Genomic DNA, 21942 nt, shown 5'->3' on the forward strand with positions numbered 1-21942 from the left:
CTGAACCTTCTGTGATCTCTGTGTGCCTGCAGGATTTGGGGGAAGAACCCTGGTTCCCTCCGAGAATCCCACCTGGCCTGCCCTTGATGGAGGAGTCAGGTTGTTTTGCTGATTTCACATTAGGAGTCATGAGTGGCAACTTCAGATTTACAGTGTTTAGCATTTGGTTTATTTTTCTTTTTAATTTTCTGACACCATATCATGAAAAGTTAGATATACCTAGGTAGGCAATGGCGAGTGGTAACAGTATATCTAAAAATGCTTTAACCTCCCTGTGGGGATAATAGTTAATTGGAAATTGAAGGAGAAGCTGAAAGACTTAACATATTAGTGGTCTTTGATATGTTAAAGTTTGGTTCGTAACATGTTTGAATATACCCTTTGAAACTATAGCTTTTAAACTAATGTCTGCATGTGCAGTGGTCTGATATAGTGTGTGTGAGCGTAACAGGCTGCAACAAGGTTTGGGAACTTTCAGGAACTCATTTAATAAGATATATTATTTTCTCCTGGTTGATGTTTAGCCGTTTTCAGGCCTGTTGACTCTTCTTCCTTAGTATCGTTCCCTGGATGTGCTGGGCGGCACTGTAGCCTGTTAAACTCACCCTGTGGTTGAAATGTGTTGACTCTCCTTGTTAACAGGCAGTTACCTTTGGCGCTGGACTGGACTGGAACATTCTTGACCCTGCAGAAATCAGTCCCTGCCTCCACCCAGCTATTGCGCGTTTTTTATACTGCTATAAATACCACCCTGTGTCCTCAGGTTTTCCAGAAACTGCTAGTTTTACATGTGCATGCACAGATCTTTTTAAACATTTTGACGTGTACACAGTGTTCCGTTCACTGCTGCTTTACCGCAGAGTGGCTTAGTTACACGTTTGTGTCTGCACTCCTCTTCATCTTCTTTTCCGTTCTGGTTTGTCGCAGGATCCTGATTCTGGTTCCCTGTGCCGTGCAGCAGGACCTGGTTGATTCCATCCTGTGTGTAATAGTTTGCATCTGCCAGTCCCGCCCACCCACTCCCCGCTCCCACTCCCCTCCCCCGTGGCAGCCACACGTCTGTTCTCAGCGTCCGGGAGTCTGCGTCTGTTTCGTGGATAGGTTCATCCGTGCCATATCTTAGGCTCCACATATACGTGGTATCATATGGTCTTTGTCTTTCTCTTTCTGACTTACTTCAGTTGGTATGATCATCTCTAGGTCCATTCATGTTGTTGCGAGTAGGATTATTCCATTGCTTTGTATGACGGAGTAATATTCCAGTGAACATCTTTATCCGTTCATCTTTCTGTACTAAAGGCCTTCTTTCGTCTGGGTTAAGTTCTCTCCTGTCAGTTGCCTGCCTGCCTGCCTGCGTGAACCTCTGCCTCTGTGTCGTTTTTACAGTGTCTTAGCCTCTCAGACTTCAGACTGAGCTGAGTCTTAAATAGTACCTGCTTCTGCCTGCTCCCCCCCATTTTATAGAAGAGGATGCTGGCTCACAGGCCAGGAAGGACGTCCCTGAACGAGGGCACCGGTGGCCAGCTCTTGAGGCCGGGTCTCGACTTCAGGGGTTTTCCTCCCTGTGTAGGACCCCCCTCACCCCACCGCCTTGCTGTCTATCTGACCCTGGTCGGCCGCCTGTCCTCCTGACCCCCCCGACTTGGCATCATCACAGACTGAGGGAGCAGCTGTTTGCTGGTGTTAATCCTGGCTGGGGAGTCACTGTCTGACCCCTGCCAGAGTCACTTGGTGCCTTAACGTCATTATCAGCAGGTTAAATAGGACCCTTATCAAAGGGCGACTTGAGCGAATGGAGATCATGTGAACTGGTGACTGATTTATTATCATGCAGTGGAAGAGATTTTAAAAAAAAAATATGGCAAACAAAGTATAGGGAAAAATTATTTTAGCTAAATAAATAAAATTTTTTAAATAAAAAATTATTTTAGATGAAAATTTCCCATTGAGTAAACTGACTTCACTCATGAGAAAATCAGAAAGACTTCTGGCCCAATGGTTAAGCAGTGTGGTTGGTTGGAGAGGGGGCTGTTTTCCTTTTCTTTACACAGAATGCCTGCTGGATCAGATTCTGCTCTGCGGGTGGGTAACTTAGATTAATTTGTAGGTTCTCCTGCGACCCACTTGAACTTGGAAAAACATGTGCTTAAATTGTTTGAACAGATCTGAGTAGTAAAAAGGAATGGAGACTTCAACGCTGGGACATTTTGGTATGAAAAAAAATGAGATGGTTAGGTTAAATCCTACTTTTCTGTCTGTTAATCTCTTTGAAACTCAGTTTCCCTCCATGGAGATGGGGGAAATATAGTCATCTTACAAGTGAGAGGAGGATTAAGTAAAAAGTGCTTGGCACATAGTAGGTTCTTAATCTGTGTTAGCTTCCTTCCTTCCTAATGGTTTACCATTTTCTGTTCCGTTTAGATATCTGATATCCATGTTACTGGTGAGTCAGAAGACATGTCAGCAAAAGAGAGACTGTTACTGTGGACGCAGCAGGCCACGGAGGGTTATGCGGGGATTCGGTGTGAAAACTTCACCACCTGCTGGAGAGATGGGAAATTATTTAATGCCATCATTCATAAATACAGGTATGAAATTTGAGTTTTCCTGCCCTTTGATAAATCGAAGTGTTTCTTTCATTTCCAAATTTTTTTTAATAGCAACTACCTTGGCATTTATTAGTTGTCGGAAATCTTCACAATCGGTTTTGTGGTCAGAAAATAAAGCAAGATTTCAGTTTGTTTTCTCTGCAAAATTGTTGAATTTCTGAAACATGAAGGATCATTTGCTTTCTAAAAAGGTCATCATTGCCACATGGTATTCCCAAGACCTGACCTCAAAAGCTTCTCAAGTTTTAACATCCACAGAATCTTTATGTGTCACTGAGACCCATCTGTTGTTTTCCATCTAAAGCTTCTTCAGCAGTTTATAGCAAAGTGTGAGAAGTTGAACCAAAACAGCCATCATGGATCTTACCTTTGTAGTACACTTATCAACCTTTAGAAACACGTGATTCTGCCCAAAGTGTCTTAAAACCCAAGAATACTGGAGTGGTTAGCCAATCCCTTCTCCAGTGGACCTTCCTGACCCAGGAATAGAACTGGGGTCTTCTGCATTGCAGGTGGATTCTTTACCAACTGAGCTATCAGGGAAGCCCCTTGGTTCTGCAAAGATGTCTTAATTATTGTCTGGAGCTGGTGGCAGAGAGGAACAAGCTTGTTTATTTCCAGGAAAAGCATAAGCTTATCATCATCTTTCAGCTGTTTTAAGAAAGCTTGTACACTTGACACAAGCTTCAAACCCTATTCAGCAAAAACCTCTAGTTGATGAATTAAATCTTGGTAAGTTTTTCGTGGCCCCTCGTAAATAAATACAGAGACTGCCATACTGGACATGTTCCGTCCACACCGAGCAAGCTCATCCTCCTGATCCTCCCACTTCTCAGTCTTGGAGTTGGCGCTGCTCGTCTCGCCGAGGTCGGCAGACCCAGCCTGAGTCCAAGCTCTGCTGTCCTGTCTTGCTCCTCGGAGTCAGGCTTGTCTGGCATTAACGATCTCAGGTCTGCGCTGTTCTTCACTCGCTTTGGAATGAAAGGGAGCCGTACTTCTCCCCTCATTTTCCTTCAAACACGTCACTGATTTCTCTCAGCAGTGCCGACATGTCACTGCTTTGGGATTCCCAGGCTTCACAGAATACATCTAGATTTTCTTTAGCAATTTTACTAGATGGGATGCAATGTCAGAGTTTCAGCAGCCGAGCCCATGTGCTGCAGCTGCTGAAGGCCATGCGCCCAGAGCCCGTGCTCCGCAGCAGGAGAAGCCACTGAAATGAGCAGCCTGCGTCGCACACCTGGAGAAAAGCTGACATGCAGCACGAAGACCCAGCACAGCCAGAATAAATACATAACTATAAATAAAGTGATCAGGAAAGAAAACATTACAACCTGTACAAATAAATTTGTACATCAATGAGAAGATTATTATTATACTATACTGGTTCCCAACAGATTCCCTAGGATAGCAAAGCCAGAACAAGGAAGGGATTAGCATATGCCCTATTGTTTCTGCTTCCCATCTGAACAGTGTAAGATGGTCACAGAGTATTAGAACGAGGGGGCATCCTGAGACTCCCCGGGTGGCCCAGTGGTTAGGATTCCGTGCTGCCAATGCAGACGCTCAGGCTCAGTCCCAGGTCAGGAAATGAAGATCCCACCAGCAGGAATCCTGGAAGACTTTGTTGTGCCCACATATTTTATGTATGAAGAAATGTGGCTCAGAGAAGGGCTTACCCAAGATCTCTCAGCTAAACTGTTGTCAGTTACCGCAAGCTACACATTCTTTCTGACAACAAACAACACTTCGATCAGTTAACACACCTTTTACTAGAGATTAGGCAAGACTGATATAGTGAGTAAAGAGTCTGTATCAGTGAAAAGGATATCTTGAGCCTTAATGGTGCATGTGTATGGTAAAACACTAGAAAATACAGACAAGTGGAAAAAAAAAATCACATTCCCACTCTCCAGAGATCATCACTCAGACACACAGAGCTGTGGTATGTGGTGTGTCTTTGAATTTTATCAGTGACTTAGTGGACAGTAAGCTCTGATACGCAGACTCTGCAAGTGGAGGACCAAGGTTGTGTACTTGAAGCACTGATGCTTAGTGAGATCAGGGTTCAGACAAAGCCTCGTCAGTATCTAAGTCATAGCCTCCTCACCTAGTAACTCCAGTGCATAGGTGGGTTTAATGATGGCTAACTTTGGGGTGGTAAACAGTTTCCTGGTGAGAATTGCTGGGTCTGAATTAACACTGACACAGCACCTACTAAGGGCAAGGCGCTATCCTGAGCTTCATTCACTCAGTCCTGACAACATCCGTTAAGAATGTCGTCCTCCCTGGCTACACACAGAAGCTGAGACCAGAGTATACACTTGCTTCAAGTCACACAAGCAGCGTGTTTCGGGCTAGGGATCCAAACCCCAGTGCACAGCTTGTTCTTGTTCTTATGAGGCACCCCTCTGTTGCCTTATATAAGAAGTGAAATCCACAGAAATTCCTGATTGAAAGCAATGTCATTCTTGATTTCAGTTGTTTTTCTCAGTTTTGCAAGGAGTTTGCCATGCTTTTGAAGAGCTGAGTATCTTACTGTGAGAGTAAGTCCAAACTCTAACTCGCTGAACTGACAAACTTACTCGGAAATAAAAGAATAATTACATGAAACAGTCAATATTTTGCTAACTTTCTGCCTGTGAAGCATTCTGTTAGACGCTTCTGTTGAACATTCTCTTGTTGCATTCATACCTTCCTCGAGCTCTGGGAGGAGCTGCCGTTGCCCACGTTACAGATGGGCACCCTCAGGGGTGCCAAGGTCACAGTGCTGCCGAGACGCAGAGTGTGATTCCCACCTGGTCTGCTTGCCTGGCACGCCACCTCGTTCTCCCCTTTCCCTTTCCCTACCACTCTTCCCTCCCCCTTTTCACTTTGGAGACTCTGAGATCTGTAGCCGTGTACCGAGTCGCCCGTGGACCCACACCCAGGAGCCCCTTTACACGCTGTCAGTCCGCTTCCTTTACAGGACGGCATTTCAGTAGATGTGGGTGTCGGTTGCTGAGTTAGAAGGAAAAACCTGGATTGACTTGCCAGCTCTTGTCCAGAATAAAGCGCAGCTCTCCTTCAGGGCCCCGCTGCCAGGAGACTTTTGTGATGATCACGACACTGTGATGATCACGCCGTGTGTCCCGTGTGACTTAGAACACAGGCCATTGGAAGGCTGGACCCACGCTGTACCTGAATGGAAAGGTCTTCGTAGCCTTTCGATGACAGTGTGGGGGTTGTTACACCACAGGGTGGGTGTCAGGGTGCATTTTGAGGCTGTGCTCTGCTTTAAAGTTTTTTAGATAGAAGCAAAGCATTTGTAAGCCTCCTCTTCTTTTAAAATAACTGACTTTTAAAAGCCGTAGTCTGCAGGCATTGCCTCTTCAATACTTATGAAGGGTTATGAATACAAATTGATGTAGACCTGCTGTGCCTTTTTTCCCTAAGTACTTAAATAAGTCACTGCCCTATTTATGTTTCAGAGCTCACCTTGCTTTAGGAGAGAATTTCAATCTTCTGAACATTATCCGTTTTGAACTTTTGTTTCGGCAGAGTAATCCTTTTGGAACATTGCTTAGCTTTAGCTTTTCTTCCCCTTAACCTCTTGTTTAATTGAAGCATAGTTGATTTACACTGTTGCGTTAGTCTCTGGTATAAAGGAAAGTGATTCAGTGACCTGTGTGTCTGTTCTTTTTCGGATTCTTTTCCCTTGAGGTTGTTACAAAATCCTGAGTGTAGTTCTCTGTGTTACACACTAGGTCCCTGTTGGTTCTGCCCGTTTTCTGTACGGCAGTGTGTTAGCCTTAACTTGGAACCTGATCCCCATATTAGAATTCATGGTAAAATACTATCTGGTTTAAATGGTTACAAGATTTTTTTGTTGCTGAAGTGTCAAGTTATCCTGTGCCTAGAATATTACTGTGGTTTCTTTGACTAGAAGAAAACTTTCATCTGTAGAACTGTATTTTTTCGAATCCTTGGGCCTTTCTTTTTTCTTAAAAAATAGTTGACTACCTTTTCCCTAGTCCGTGTAATAATTAAGCAGATGGTGTTGATTTAGACATGGTTTTCATTGTTGCTTGTCTTGATTTACTCTAAAGACAAAAGAGACAAAGTTATAAACAATTAAGAAATCACTGTTAGATTTTTGGCTATTGGGCAGAAACAATCACATTTATAGAGTTGTGTTTTAACAGTTGTTTTCCCCTTGATAATTATCCTCTTAAATTTTGTGATGTATTTATTTGGATTCGCTGTGGAAACACACCCACTTAATTGGGCTTTTGGGACTTGTTTAGATAAAAATTTTATTATTTTCGTGGATTTTATTTGACTTTTGTAATAAAAATTATCTGAGGTGGCACGTGGGTTGGGTTTCTTCTCAGATACCAAGCCTAATCTCATAGAACCCTTTGTTGAGAAGGACCTTAGGCAGGAGTGAGGGCTTTGCAGGAAAGACCTCATGATCAGGGCAGTGGGTGGAGAGAGGGGTGTGGAACCCTGATGTGGCAGGAATGCCTGCCCTGGGTAGAGTGCAGGAGATTTCTCTGGAGCTGAGAAGGGAATGGGTAGTGTTCATCAATTAAGAGTAGATCGGTATTATTTCACATAACTGATTTAGTAAGGTTTTCGTCGTGTATAATTGTGCCCTTGTATCCACTGGGGGTTCTCCCACAGATAACAAAATCTAGTTTATCTGTTGGTTGAGCATTTCAGGCTAATCTTTACCATTGAAACAGAACTGGGAGTCTTTATAACTAGTATATTATCTTTGCTGTTGTTACTTATCTTACTGGATGGCAGGGCAGAGTTTCTAAGTTCTTTTGTTCCCTTAAGGTCATTAAATACTGAGACCTGTTTAAGCGGCAGCGTGGTGGCAAGACTTAGATCACAAAATGGCTTAGGCCAAAAATGGGTTCTCTTATGCCAAGAAAGCCTTGCCTGGTTCTCTTTCTCTGGGAACGCCTACCCTAGCTGCCTGCAAAATGACCAAATAAATAGTACCATATATAACTGCCAACTAAGATCTTGGTCTCTGGTAAGGCATTAATGAGGACAGCATTAATTGTTTAATCTAGAATCAGCCATCTCTGAGAGCAACAACTATCATATAGTGAGGAAAACTGCAGATAATAAGAGAACATTAAGACAGTACCAGGAAGAGCAGAGTCACAGATGAGCTGTTGTGTAGTGTTGGTGTGTCCTGTGATCCTAGAGGGTGGAGGGCCTGGACTGTGCCGTGGATACTGATGCCAGAAACTCCGCCTCTGTGCACCCATTGTGGATTGAATCTTGGAGACAGAGTTTTGGGTGAAGAGAAAAGAATAGTTTTATAGCTTTGCCTGCAAAGGGGGCCACAGTGGGCTTGTGCCTCTCAAAACTGTGTGCCCTGCGCTGGAGGATCGGTGAGGAGTTTTCCAGCAGTGGTTAAAGGGGGTTGCTGATAAGATAAGGGTGTGTGCAGGGCCTCTGTTCCTTTAATCTGATCTCAGGTAATCTTTTGATGATCTTCTCTGGTTCATTTAATTTGGCCTTAGGTGGTCTTCTCTGGACTGAAAAATGCCAACTTCGTTTGTTGGGGGTTTTAGTTCTGTAAAGAGCTCAAAGATACTGTTCCCTGTATCCCTTAAGGGGAACCAGAACCCTGTCTCAAGGCTGCAGTGTTGTGTCCTGACTGCTCCTCACTTGTCTCTGCATCCCCTCGCTTCCTCAATTCAGTTCAGTTGCTCAGTTGTGTCTGACTCTTTCCAACCCCATGGACTGCAGCACGCCAGGCCTCCCTGTCCATCACCAACTCCTGGAGCTTGCTCAAACTCATGTCCATCAAGTCGGTGATGCCATCCAACCATCTCATCCTCTGTCCTCCCCTTCCCCTCCCACCTTCAATCTTTTCCAACATCAGGGTCTTTTCAAATGAGTCAGCTCATCAGGTGGCCAAAGTATTGGAGCTTCAGCTTCAGCATCAGTCCTTCCAATGGATATTCAGGACCGATTTCCTTTTAGGATGGACTGGTTAGATCTCCTTGCAGCTTAAGGGATTCTCAAGAGTCTTCTCCAACACCACAGTTCAAAAGCATCAGTTCTCCAGCACTCAGCTTTCTTTATGGTCCAACTCTCATATCCATACATGACTACTCGAAAAACCATAGGTTTGACTAGACGGACCTTTGTCAGCAAAGTAATGTCTCTGCTTTTTAATATGCTGTCTAGGTTTGTCATTGCTTTTCTTCCAAGGAGCAAGCATCTTTTAATTTCATGGCTTCATCTGCGGTGATTTTGGAGCCCAAGAAAATAAAGTTCTGTCACTGTTCCCATTGTTTCCCCATCTATTTGTAATGAAGTGATGGGACCAGATGCCATGATCTTAGTTTTTTGACTGTTGAGTTTTAAGCCAGCTTTTTTTTTTTTTTTTAATTCAATTCTGCCCATTGGGACTCAGGGAAGGTCATAGAAGCTAGAGTCTGTTCCCTACAAGCAAGAAACAGGGAAAAGAAAGGCTTCTGTGCTTAGGAGCCCTTCAGGGTCCTGATTGATTTCAGTTGTAATGGTGATAAAGTAATATGATTTAGAGATTACAAGGGTTGGTTCTGTGGGTTCTATTTAAATAAATCACTGATAAATACATTGTTTTCATATTACTTCTGTCTTAGGAATCTGTCCCTAATTCCTTCTAGGAACATTCATTTGTTATATTCAGTTTTCAATGCAAAGGGGGTTCAGATAATAAAAATACCTACGTCTATAGTAGTTTCTGCTTGTTTTTGTTTGTATAGCTTAAATTACGGAGTAGGCAATGGCACCCCACTCCAGTACTCTTGCCTGGAAAATCCCATGGACGGAGGAGCCTGGTAGGCTACAGTCCATGGGGTCGCACAGAATCGGACACGACTAAAGCGACTTAGCAGCAGCAGCAGCAGCAGTTTAAATTATCTTTAAAGTATGTTAAGATCTTTTCACCAAAACTCAACTGGTCAGAAATCTTAGGTAAATTAGCCTTACTGTTGGCTCTCACAAGTTACTTTTCGTTTGAAAGAATAAGAAAGCAGACTGTGATTTGATGGACTTAAATCAAAAGGATGTCACAAGAGCATTTGCAGAATAAGGAGCTTAAAAGCAAGAGAGGATGAAGTAGAATTGACTGAGAATCAGTAGCCACAGGATTCCAGGGGTGTCACCTAGATAGTGGATTGATGTCACCAAGAGTTAAGAGAGAAGAGTGAAATCCCTGGCTGGTGCATGTCCTTGAGAGGCAGGTGTTCCAGCAGAGGGTTTAACAGAGACTTCTGTGTGCTCAGGCACAGGAAAATGGACTTGTTCTTGTTGAAAAATAACACTCTTGATTCCAGCTTGAATTCAGCCCCCGGCTTGTCTGACTTTATCAGTCTCTGCCCTGGAACGCCGATGAAAGCCAAGTTCCAACTCAGCTGCGTCAAGCATCTCTCAGCGTGAAAGCATTTCTCTGTGACAGGCAGAGACACGAATGGGTGCCCACGGGCCAGAACGAACAGCTCAGACTGTGCAGGGGGGCCGAGTGAGCTCAGGTGGCCTCATGAAAAGATGCTAATAAGTACGTCAGGACTAAAATGCTGCAGCTGTTTTGCCAAGAGATAATCTCAGGGCGCTAGTTCCTGCTTGTCCTCCTTTTGTTCTTAATTTATCCCATTCATGTGTTTAACTCTCTTTCTTAGTCCCCAACATTCTTATCACAAGCGTGTTTCAAATATGTTACCCAAGTACAAGTCAATATTTTTGGAACAGGTTGTGTTTTAGAAGCATGCCATTTAAGTTTTATTTTTTTAAACTAGGCAGCCAGGAATTTTTCACTCATCTGAGTGTAGAGATGGGTAGCAATGATTTTGTTCATTGTTTACATTTGAACTTAAACTTTAATAGGATCATCATCCTGTTGCATTCTATGAAATGTTTAAAGGTGCTGCAATTGGGAAGGTTGGGCTGTGAGGCTGTGGTCTAGTCATCTCCTTTAATAGGACCTGGAGGCTGTGATTCAGCCTCATACCTGGAGTCAGTCACACCTTACAAGCTAAGCTGGACTGGACTGGTTTATACTGGGAGGAGGCCCTTGAGGGTTTGAAATGTTCCCATAGGAAATTGGATCAGTGTTAACTAGAAGGTTCCTTTCTCTCAGAACCTGGTCTGCCCTCAGGCTGCAGATCCAGAAGTACCAGGATGTGTGTGTGTGTGCGCGCGCACAGGTAAGATTTGTGTGGTCACAGGCTAGGCATAGCATAGACTGAGCCCTGACGGTTGTTCATTGTTTTTTAAAGTCACAAACGTGAGTTTGTGAGGCAAAATCAATATCTCATTTCCCTTACCAGATAAACTTAAAACACTTGAACTCTGAGAGTATATGTGGGTGACTTGTATACATTATCACATTTTAAAATCTTTAGGGAGCTCGCACACATGGTTTGTAATGCCTCTGTAGGCAGGCGAGGTGTGTGAGTTAGTGTCTGCATCCAGGGAATGTTTTTAGTGTTCTCTCAATTTTTACATGTAGCTTTGGGACTTTAGTTTAGCATGTAAATATTAATATTTATAGGAGTATGTGCTTATATTACCTTTTTATCTGTGTTCCTGGCCCTCTTGGCAAGATTAATTTACAGAAATTCGCTATCACACTCAGCCTTCCGTTATTCTGTGAAATAGATCTTTGTATCTAGGAAGTAAGGCATAGCCCCAGTTCTGGTTGCATTTTGGAGTCAGAAAACTGAAAAAGTGATACAACCGTAATAGGAAGATGTCTGCCCTGGCTGGCCTTACCGTGCAGGCAGGCTACAGTCAGTCCACGGGTTCACAAGAAGCTGGACACAGCTGAGCATGTATGCCCTTGCACTGTTGATGGACGTTGTTTATTGCTACTAAAAGCATTCTGTACTGAACTTCATATGTACCTCTGAGCAGATGTATGAATACGTCTGTAGGGTAAGTTCCTAGAAGTAGAATTTGTGGGTCATTTAAAATTGTAGGACTTAATGTCTACGTTGTCTACAAGCTGCACTGACCTGTACCTCCTCCTGTGCTGTTTGCCCTACACGTTGCCTTTGAGAAAGGGCTTGTTCATTACATCCTAGCAGATCTAATCCCCTTTCATGTTTTTAGCTTTCTTTTTAAATTGACCCCTTTGTTCACACAATTAATTTTCTTCAGCTTTAAACTCTATGCTGGAGCTGAAACGGGAGGCCTGCCGGTCCCTCTGTCTGGTGTACAAGCTGTTAGTCTAAACATGTATGTGTTGAGTTTAAAGGGAAAAATGACCGAGTGAGGGAGGACATTTCCGAATGATGTGATCATGTAAGATGTTAGAATGCCAGTGGGAAGGGAGGGGGTGTCTTGAGGTAACAGATGAAAATATGCCTGTCTGGTGAGATTTGGGAGGCGCGTCATAGACGTCCGTTCTCCTCCCTCCTGCAGGCTGCTGCCAGCACCCTGGTAACAGGGCTGTGCCTGGGAGGCTCAGGAGAGGACAGCTTTGATGAAGGAAGCCCTCGCCTCCGTGGACCTGGCACAGCCCTCCTTCACCATTTCCCCTGCGCTCTCCTCCCACCCCGAGACTCCTCCTGCGCTCGGACCGCAGCTGGCTCTCTCCAGCCCTTCACCTCTGTTCTGTCGCAAGGCCGCTTTTATTCTGGCTCGTGGAGAGATTTGTCTTCTCGCGCTGCTCTCCGATGGGAGCAGTTTAATATTTTCTCCCGAAGTAAATAAGTTGATTCCTCGCCACCCCACCCCCATTTTGTGGAGGAGGGCAGCAGTATTCATCCCCTGGATTTATTTCCAGTTTACTCTTGTAAGTTCACTTAAATATGGAGACTGAAGAAGTTACTCCTCTCTCAAGATCAGTACTGTTTTTTGTATTTAGTGAAGTCTGTGAGGGGTTCATTGTTCTCTGTGAATGGAGAGTCTTAATTCATCAGATGTCTCCTAAGGTCTCCTGTTAGATTCTGATCTTGAAGTCCTGGCAAAGCTTGCTGTGAATTACAGTGCTTCTCCTTCTTTGCTTTCTGCTGTGTTGGTAGGGGAGAGTCACCTCGTAGGAAAAAATGAGAAGACTGTTGAGAGTAAATTCAGGCATTTCATTGTGAGATGAGGGAAAGTTACCTTTATAGCTTGTTGCTGCCTTGGGGCTCCTGGCCTGGTTCCTTCCACAGTGTGTACCCAAATATGAGCATCAAGGACTGTCTGCACCCAGTTACACAACAGCGGGTGTGTCTCCTGCAGGTTCGTAGTTAACTGTTGGGGGAGGGCAGGGACCCTATTACAGGTCCCCCCCTATGAGGGGCGGGGGCCAAGGTGAGACGCTTTTCCACCAGCAAGGACAGTAAGAAGATGCTAGGTGTGAACATGATTTGGTTCACAGAGTCCTCTGCAGGGGTCTGTTGGGGTGACTGGCCTGCTGTCAGAGGCTAAGTGAGGCGTCATCAGTGCACACTCGTGTGTGTGACGTGTCTGAGAGCGGGTGTGAACTGACGCAGGCGGTCTGCGTGTGGGGCAGTGCGCTGTGTGCTGGGGCCCCCAGGTTGGGCTGAGACTGGTGTCTGGTGAGCGGAGTGGGTCCCTCTTCCCTGGCCCTCCCGGCAGGGCCTTCCTCCCTCCTCCCCCTGCCCCCTCCTCCCTCCTCCTTTGCTTGTTTTCTTTCTCTCTCTGTCTCCCTCTTCCTCCTTCTTTCCTTCCTGTCTCTCTCTTTCTCTCTCTCCTCTCTCTGTCTGTCTGTCTCCCCCTTCCTCCTTCCCTCTTTTCTTGCCCAGAATCCTTCTTTCCATGCTGCTGAGCACACACCAGTTTCCCAGAGAAGCCTGGCCTGTCTGATCGCAGCCCTCGGCTTGCTCGGGGCCTGTGCCCGGCATAGAAGCGCAGGAGACAGAGTTGGACTGCAGGGCAGGTCCCCAGCCTCGTGGCCCCCCAGGCCGTCCTTTGGTGCCTGTTCATCTGCTCCTCTCCTTGTCACCACCCAGTCTTCCTCGTCCTGCTTTCAGAGGATTTTGAAGCCAGCGAGTGCAAAGTCGCCCTGTTGGCTCTCGAAGGAGCAAACCTGCCTGCCTCTGCCTGCCTCTTGCCGTCTCTGCCCCCGTTTGGCAGGCGTCCCCTCGCCGCCGGTCCGGGCCTGTCCCTCGGGCCCCATGTCCACTACTGCCCCAGAAAACTTCTTTCCCATCCTAGGAAATGTCTCTCTCAACAGGTCTTTCTCATTGGGCATGGCTTGGGGGATCTTAGTTCTCTGACCAGGGATCGAACCCCAGCCCTGCAGTGGAAGCAGAAAGCCCTAAACCCTGGACCCCGGGGAAGTCCCTCTCATGGGATGTTAGGCACGCTGACACCTCTTCCCTCCTAAAACATCAGGCAGTGTTAAAACTCCCCTTAATCCCTAGCTTTGGTTCCATGCGCTGCCTTACCTTCTGAACAGGCAGACCTCTCAGAAGGGTCATCTGCGCTGTTTTTATTTCTTCCCCCATCCTTACCCCTCAGCCTGCTCGGAACCTGGCTTCTGGCCCCTCGACCACTTCTCGCAGCGTCACCAGGGGTTTCAGGATGGCTGTGGCCGCATCAGCACACGCCGCCCAGGCCCCGTCTTCCCCGCCAGTGTTGCACCCTGGGACCGTCCTTTTTTCATGAATTGCCCTTTTTCTCTTCCAGCCCCACTTGCCGTGTGCTTCCTCTTCTTTCCGGGGCTTGTTTGCGTCACCCTTTGCACACCCGGCCTCCTGGAGGCTGGTGGACATGGGCTTCTCAGGGCGGCCTGTCTCCCTCCTCCTTCCTCCCTGTTGACTCCCGTCCGGCGTCCAGCCCTGGGAACCGTAAGGGTGGTGGAAAGCTGAGCTCCCTGCCCGTGCCTTTCCCGCACCGCCCCGCCCGCCACGTTCTCCCTGCAGCCGCGTCCTTCCTCCAGTCTCCCGTGCCTCGCCCTGGATTCTGTGAGAGGACTGTCTCCCTTTTACATTTCTTCTTCACCTGGCCTCAGAGCTGATGGCTTCGTCTCTTAATCCTCCTTCATGCCTTTGAATGGTTTTCCATGATTCTTGGGAAAACGTTCAAAGTCCCGTAAGAAGTTCATGACATTCAGCATCACCTTGGCTCCCGTCCTTCATCCCGCCATCTCTCCCCGGGTCCCTGCTGCTGGCTCCTGACCTGAGCTGCTCCGGCTCCCTGGCACAGTATGGGCACGTGCTCCCCGCCGTGCGCCTGCTGCTCACTCCCCATTGCTCTTCTGGCTTCCCCCAGCTCCCTTCAGGGCTTTGAGCTCTCCATGCAGAGTCCTGTGCTCCCTTCAGGGCTTTGAGCTCTCCATACAGAGTCCTGTGCTCCCATCAGGGCTTTGAGCTCTCCATACAGAGTCCTGTACTCCCTTCAGGGCTTTGAGCTCTCCATACAGAGTCCTGTGCTCCCGTCAGGGCTTTGAGCTCTCCATACAGAGTCCTGTGCTCCCTTCAGGGCACTGAGCTCTCCATACAGAGTCCTGTGTTCCCTTCAGGGCACTGAGCTCTCCATACAGAGTCCTGTGCTCCCTTCAGGGCACTGAGCTCTCCATACAGAGTCCTGTACTCTTAAAAATTTTTTTTTTTTTTGCTGAAATATGGTTGATTTACAGTGTTGTTTTGATTGCTGCTGTACAGCACAGCGCTTCAGTTTTATATATCTGTATATACTCTCTTTTCCATATTCTTTTCCCTTATTGTTTATCATAGGATATTGAATATAGTGCCCTGTGCCATACAGTGGGACCTTGTGGTTTATCCATCTTATATATACTAGTTTGTATCGAAAAATGGCTGGAAGACCTGAATAAACATTTCTCCAAAGAAGACATACAGATGGCCAATAGGTACATGAAACGATGCTCAGCATCACCAATTATTCAGAGAAATGCAAGTCAGTGTCCTTTATTCTTAATGCCTCACAGCCAGGCTCATGGTAGATGCTTATTAAATAGTGAGTGAATGAATGTACTGCTAGCTTGTTGCCAGAGGAGGATTATTGATAATTAGCATACCAAAGCCCCACATTCTGCCTTCTCTGGTTACATCATGTTACGTGGTTGACATTCCCATAAGAACTTCATAGTAACCTGTACACGTGGCTCTGTGTACTTAATTTCCCAAGTAGTTTTATAGGATCTTCTCTTGCGACTTGAGGCAGATCAGTGGGGTTCTTCAGACCGTATGGCCGCAGCAGCCCCAGCGTCTCCCTCCACCCCACACATTTCCAGATGCTCTCTCAGGATAACTGAAATTCTAGATGATTCTTGGTGATTTTCAGTGTTCGTTCTTTGTAGACAGGAAGTGAAACGCGGGTGTCTGGATGTGTGTTCAAAGTCCAAGCAAGTTAGGAATAAGTACAGGACACCTGTATCATAGCCCTCTGACTTTTTTCTACCTTGGTATAGCCCGTTTTTCTCAAATATGTGAAAATTTGTCTTTAGTAATTTTTGGAAACTTTTAAAAACTGTGGTAAAACATACTGTTGGCCATCAGTATTCATCCAGAGGTAATGGGATCTGCAGATGCAACCACCTGGTGACCTAAAATATTAGGTTGATGCAAAAGTAATTATAGTTTCAGACCCTGAATTTTCAATCATTAAGCTCAAACACATCTTGATGAGTCAAAATAGGAACCATTACAATCAAGTCATTTTTGCCAGGGAGAAAGAAGTTTATTTTTGTAGCATAAAAATCCGTGCTTTAGGATTCGATGAACTCTTGGAAAGCATTTTCTGCCTCCTGTTGGTTGTGGAAGCGTTTTCCTTAAAAAATAGTGTTGTGATGCTTGAAGGAGTGCTAGTCAGGTGGTGAGAGGTCAGGTGAATGTGGCAGATGAGGCAAAACTTCATAGCCCAGTTCGTTCAACTTGTGAAGCGTTGGTTGTGCAGTGTGTGCTGGCTGCAGCTGTTTCAGTTTTCTGAGCATCTCATCAATTTGCTGAGCATACGCCTCTTGGGTAGTGCTTTGCGGGGTTTTGGAAAGTTGTGGTGGCTCAGAGCAGCAGCAGACCACCGAACAGTGACCGTGACCCCTTTTTGGTGCAAGTTTGGCTCTGGGAAGTGCTTTGGAGCTTCTTCTTGGGCCAGCCACCGAGCTGGTCGTCACTGGTTGTCGTAGAAAATCTACTTTTCATTGCACATCACAGTCCAATTGAGAAATGGTTCACTGTTGCTGTGTAGACTAAGAGGATACAAACTTCAAAACAATAATCTTTTTGATTTTCAGTCAGCTCATGAGGCACCCACTCACCGAGCTTTTTCACCTTTCCATTTGGCTTCAATGCCAAAGGACTGTAGAATGGTTGATGTTGCGTTCCTGGGCAACTTCTCATGTCGTTGAAAAGGATCAGCTTCGCTGGTCCTCTCGGTTGTTGTCAGCTTCTGGTGGCCAGCCACTGAACTCCTCATCTTCAAGGCACTTGTTTCCTTCACAGAACTTCTTGAACCACCCCTGTGCCGTACGTTCGCTAGCAGTTCCTGGGCCAAATGCACTGTTGATGTTGGAAGCTGTCTCCACCTCTTTATGACTCATTTTGAACTCGAATAGGAAAATTGCTTGAGTTTGCTTTTTGTCTAACATCATTTCCATAGTCTAAAATACATATAAAATAAACAGCAAGTAATAATTCATTAGCAGAAAACATAAAGCAAGAAATATGTGTTAAAATGATATATAGCACAACCACATTTCTTTAAGAATGTATTCCAATATCAAGTGGCAAAGTTCAACAGTGCAAAGCCAGAATTACTTTTGTACCAACCTGAAGCTGCACAGTCCAGGGTTGATTGAACCCACTGATGCAGCGCTGCCTGTGTGCAAAGAGTCATAAGAGACTTGAGCATCAGGGGACTTGTGTCCCTATGGGTCTAGGACTGATCCACCGTGGATGCTGAGGGGCCGTGATGTGTAACAGAACATTACCATCTTAACCATTTAAAAATTGTTTACTTATTTCGCTGCTCTGGGTCTTAGTTGCAGCATGTAGGATCTTCTGTCTTTGCTGTGGCAAGCAGGTTTTTAGTTGTAGCATGAGAGATCTTGTTCCCTGACCAGGGATTGAACCCAGACCCCCTGCATTGGGAGCACAGAGTTGTAGCCAGTGGACCACCAGGGAAGTGCCCTTAAACCATTTTTAAGTGTACAGTTTACTGGGATTGAATCCATTCACAGTGTTATGCAAACAGCTGCTCCACCACACGTCTGAGGACTGTTTCCATCTTGCAAAACTCAAGCTCTGTGCCTACTAAACAGTAACTTCCCCTCCCCCTCGACCCTGCAACCACCGTTCTATTTTTTTTTTTCCAACTGAGAAAACTGTTGCTCAGTGTCCTTTCACATGATCAGATGTCTCAGATCACAAGGTTTATTTCAGTGGTTTTGACTTTATTTAAAAGCATCTGTTATGAGTCGTGGACGTAGAGAACAGAGTGTTGGTTGTCAGAGGGGAGGAGGTGGCTGAGGGAAGGACTGGGAGTTTGGAGTCAGCAAAGGTAAACTGTTACCTGCAGGATGGGTAGGCCGCAAGGCCCTACTGTTGGCGCAGGGAACTGTAGTTAGTACCCTATGATAAACCATAATGGAAAAGATATATAAAAAAACAATGCATATGTATGAATAGCTGAATCATTTTGCTGGGCATCTGAAACTAACCCAACATTGTTAATCAATTATACTCCAATATAAAATAAAAAGTTAAAAAAAAAAAGCTGAAGCTATAAAACTTGGAAGAAATCATAAGGGAAAAACTTCATGACATTGGGTTAGGTAGTGATTTCTTGCATATGTTACCAAAAGCATGGGTAACTAAGAAAAAATAGGAGAACTGGACTACATGAAAGCAAAAACTTCTGTGCATCAGAAAACAGTATCAACAGTGTGAAAAAGCAGCCCACAGAGTGGGAGAATATATTTGAAAATCATACATCTGAAAGTGATTTAATATCTCAAATATATACAATCCTACAATTTAACAACGAAAAATCAAACAACTCAATTTTAAAATTGGCAAAGGACTTGGTTAGATGCTATCCAGAGAAGATGCACAGATGGCCTGTAAGTACATGAAAAGATGCTCAACATCATGAATCATTCAGTTCAGTTTAGTCGCGCAGCTGTGTCCGACTCTTTGTGACCCCATGGACTGCAGCACGCCAGGCCTCCCTGTCCACCACCAACTCCTGGAGTTTACCAAACTCATGTCCATTGAGTCAGTGATGCCATCCAACCATCTCATCCTCTGTCGTCCCCTTCTCCTCCCACCTTCAATCTTTCCCAGCATCAGGGTCTTTTCAAATGAGTCAACTCTTTGCATCAGGTAGCCAAAGGATTGGAGTTTCAGCTTCAGCATCAGCCCTTCCAGTGAATATTCAGGACTGATTTCCTTTATGATTGACTGGTTGGATCTCCTTCCAGTCCAACGGACTCTCAAGAATCTTCTCCAATACCACAGTTCAAAAGCATCATAAATCATTAGAAAAACGAAAATCAAAACCACAGTGAAATACCATGTCACATCCATTCAGTTCAGTTCAGTCGCTCAGTTGTGTCTGACTCTTTGTGACCCCATGGACTGCAGCACGCCAGGCCTCCCTGTCCATCACCAACTCCTGGTGTTTACTCAAACTCATGTCCATTGAGTCAGTGATGCCATCCAACCATCTCATCCTCTGTCATCCCCTTCTCCTCCTACCCTCAGTCTTTCCCAGCATCAGGGTCTTTTCAGATGAGTCAGCTCTTCACATCAGGTGGCCAAAGTATTGGAGTTTCAGCTTGAACATCACTCAGGACTAATCGCCTTTAGGATGGACTGGTTGGATCTCCTTGCAGTCCAAGGGACTCTCAAGAGTCTTCTCCAAAACCACAGTTCAAAAGCATCAATTCTTCGGTGCTCACTTTTCTTTATAGTCCAACTCTCACATCCTTACGTGACCACTGGAAAAACCATAGCCTTGGCAAGACAGACCTTTGTTGGCAAAGTAATGTCTCTGCCTTTTAATATGCTGTCTAGGTTGGTCATAACTTTACTTCCAAGGAGCAAGTGTTTTTTAATTTCATGGCTGCAGGCACCATCTGCAGTGATTTTTGGAGCCCCCAAAAATAAAGTCAGCCACTGTTTCCACTGTTTCCCCATTTATTTGCCATGAAGTGATGGGACCTGATGCCATGATCTTAGTTTTCTGAATGTTGAGCTTTAAGCCAACTTTTTCACTCTCCTCTTTCGCTTTCATCAAGAGGCTCTTTAGTTCTTCTTCACTTTCTGCCATAAAAATTGACATATGCCATATGTCATCTGCATATCTGAGGTAATTGATATTTCTCCCAGTAATCTTGATTCCAGCTTGTGCTTCATCCAGCCCAGGGTTTCTCATGATATACTCTGCATATAAGTTAAATAAGCAGGGTGACAATATATAGCCTTGACATACTCCTTTCCCTATTTAGAACCAGTCTGTTGTTCCATGTCCAGTTCTAACTGTTGCTTCCTGACCTGCATACAGATTTCTGAAGAGGCAGGTCAGGTGGTCTGGTATTTCCATCTCTTTCAGAATTTTCCACCGTTTGTGGTGATCCACACAGTCAAAGGTTTTGGCATAGTCAATAAAGCAGAAATAGATGTTTTTCGGGAACTCTCTTACTTTTTCGATGATCTATCGGATGTTGGCAATTTGATCTCTGGTTCCTCTGCCTTTTCTAAAACCAGCTTGAACATCTGGAAGTTCACAGTTCACATATTGCTGAAGCCCTGGCTTGAAGAATTTTGAGCATTACTTTACTAGTGTGTGAGAGGAGTGCAATTGTGTGGTAGTTTGAGCATTCTTTGGCATTGCCTTTCTTTGGGATTGGGATGAAAACTGACCTATTCCAGTCCTGTGGTCACTGTGGGAGTTTTCCAAATTTGCTGGCATATCGAGTGCAGCACTTTCACTGCATCATCTTTTAGGATTTGAAATAAATAGCTCACCTGGAATTCCATCACCTCCACTAGCTTTGTTCTTAGTGATGCTTCCTAAGGCCCACTTGACTTCACGTTCCAGGATGTCTGGCTCTAGGTGCGTGATCACACCATCGTGATTATCTGGGTCGTGAAGATCTTTTTTGTACAGTTCTTCTGTGTATTCTTGCCACCTCTTCTTAATATCTTCTGCTTCTGTTAGGTCCATACCATTTCTGTCCTTTATTGAGCCCATCTTTGCATGAAATGTTCCTTTGGTATCTCTAATTTTTTTGAAGAGATCTCTAGTCTTTCCCATTCTGTTGTTTTCCTCTATTTCTTTGCACTGATCACTGAGAAAGGTTTTCTTATCTCTCCTTGCTATTCTTTGGAACTCTGCATTCAAATGGGTATATCTTTCCTTTTCTCCTTTGCTTTTCACTTCTCTTCTTTTCACAGCTATTTGTAAGACCTCCTCAGACAGGCATTTTGCTTTTTGCATTTCTTTTTCTTGGGGTGGTCTTGATCTCTGTCTCCTGTAGAATGTCACGAACCTCCATCCATAGTTCATCAGGCACTCTATCAGATCTAATCCCTTAAATCTATTTCTCACTTCCACTGTATAATCATAAGGGATTAGATTTAGGTCATACCTAAATGGTCTACTTCCGGAGTCCCACTCCAGCTGGTCCAGGGGTCCCCAAGGGATGAACGGCGTCGGCAAATGGAAAAGAAAGGAGACAGAAAGTTTTTTGATGGCCTAAAGACCATAATCTTTATTGCTTTAGTCTCTATTTATATAGCACATGTTCTTCTACATAATGATTCTTACAGTATTTCTCCATTCAGATCAACATCCCCTGATTCTAAGATGTGTTAAAAGTTTTTTCCTAGTCTCTTGTCACATTTTGGTTACATGTTTACCCCAAAACCTATTTTTATTTTACTAGAACATAGTCTATGAATCCTATCATTTCATCTACTTTTTCTGTACAGCCTGCTACTACAGCGAATGCAGCGTCTTGCTTCACTAAATAAGTACTATAGTGGTGTCTAAGGGCAAAAAGTTTCTCATAGTACAGCCATTGTCAGTGGTGGTTTGTTTACCATCTACCCACATAATCCAAGACTATTTCTGGCAGGGACAAGTCTTTTGCAGTTTACCTAGAAATCATTTACAATACAATTCATATAGTTCTTTTCCGTTTATGCTTAGATTCTGAGGGGAAAAGGCATTTGGCTTAGTTTCTGTAATTTTCCCTGATACATGACCCAAGTTTTCCAGTCATCAATAACAATTTCCTCATGAGGCCAGGTCACAATAGGCTTGGGGCTTGTTTTCCAAATGATCATGGCCTTATTCCCTGGCTGAGTGTTAGGGACCCACCAGTCAGGGCCTCAGTAGGTTTAATCATTGTTGA

At 44.8% G+C, this 21942-nt stretch overlaps 1 protein-coding gene and 1 pseudogene across 10 annotated transcripts in view; one reads left to right on the top strand and one right to left on the bottom strand.

Annotated features, from left to right (window-relative positions):
• Positions 1-21942, top strand: part of DST (dystonin) — a 512241-nt gene that overhangs the window by 287668 nt on the left and 202631 nt on the right. For all 10 annotated transcript variants that reach the window (XM_081519063.1, XM_081519065.1, XM_081519069.1 and 7 more), the window contains one exon: positions 2422-2588. In XM_081519063.1, the coding sequence (XP_081375189.1) occupies positions 2422-2588 (167 nt within the window). The remainder of the gene's footprint in view (positions 1-2421; positions 2589-21942) is intronic.
• On the bottom strand, positions 2848-3904 carry LOC145517078 (alpha-catulin pseudogene; annotated as a pseudogene).

Source organism: Giraffa tippelskirchi, chromosome 8 (genome assembly GCF_054371585.1).
Source record: "Giraffa tippelskirchi isolate mGirTip1 chromosome 8, T2T-mGirTip1v1.2.pri, whole genome shotgun sequence".
Taxonomy (NCBI): Eukaryota; Metazoa; Chordata; class Mammalia; order Artiodactyla; family Giraffidae; genus Giraffa; species Giraffa tippelskirchi.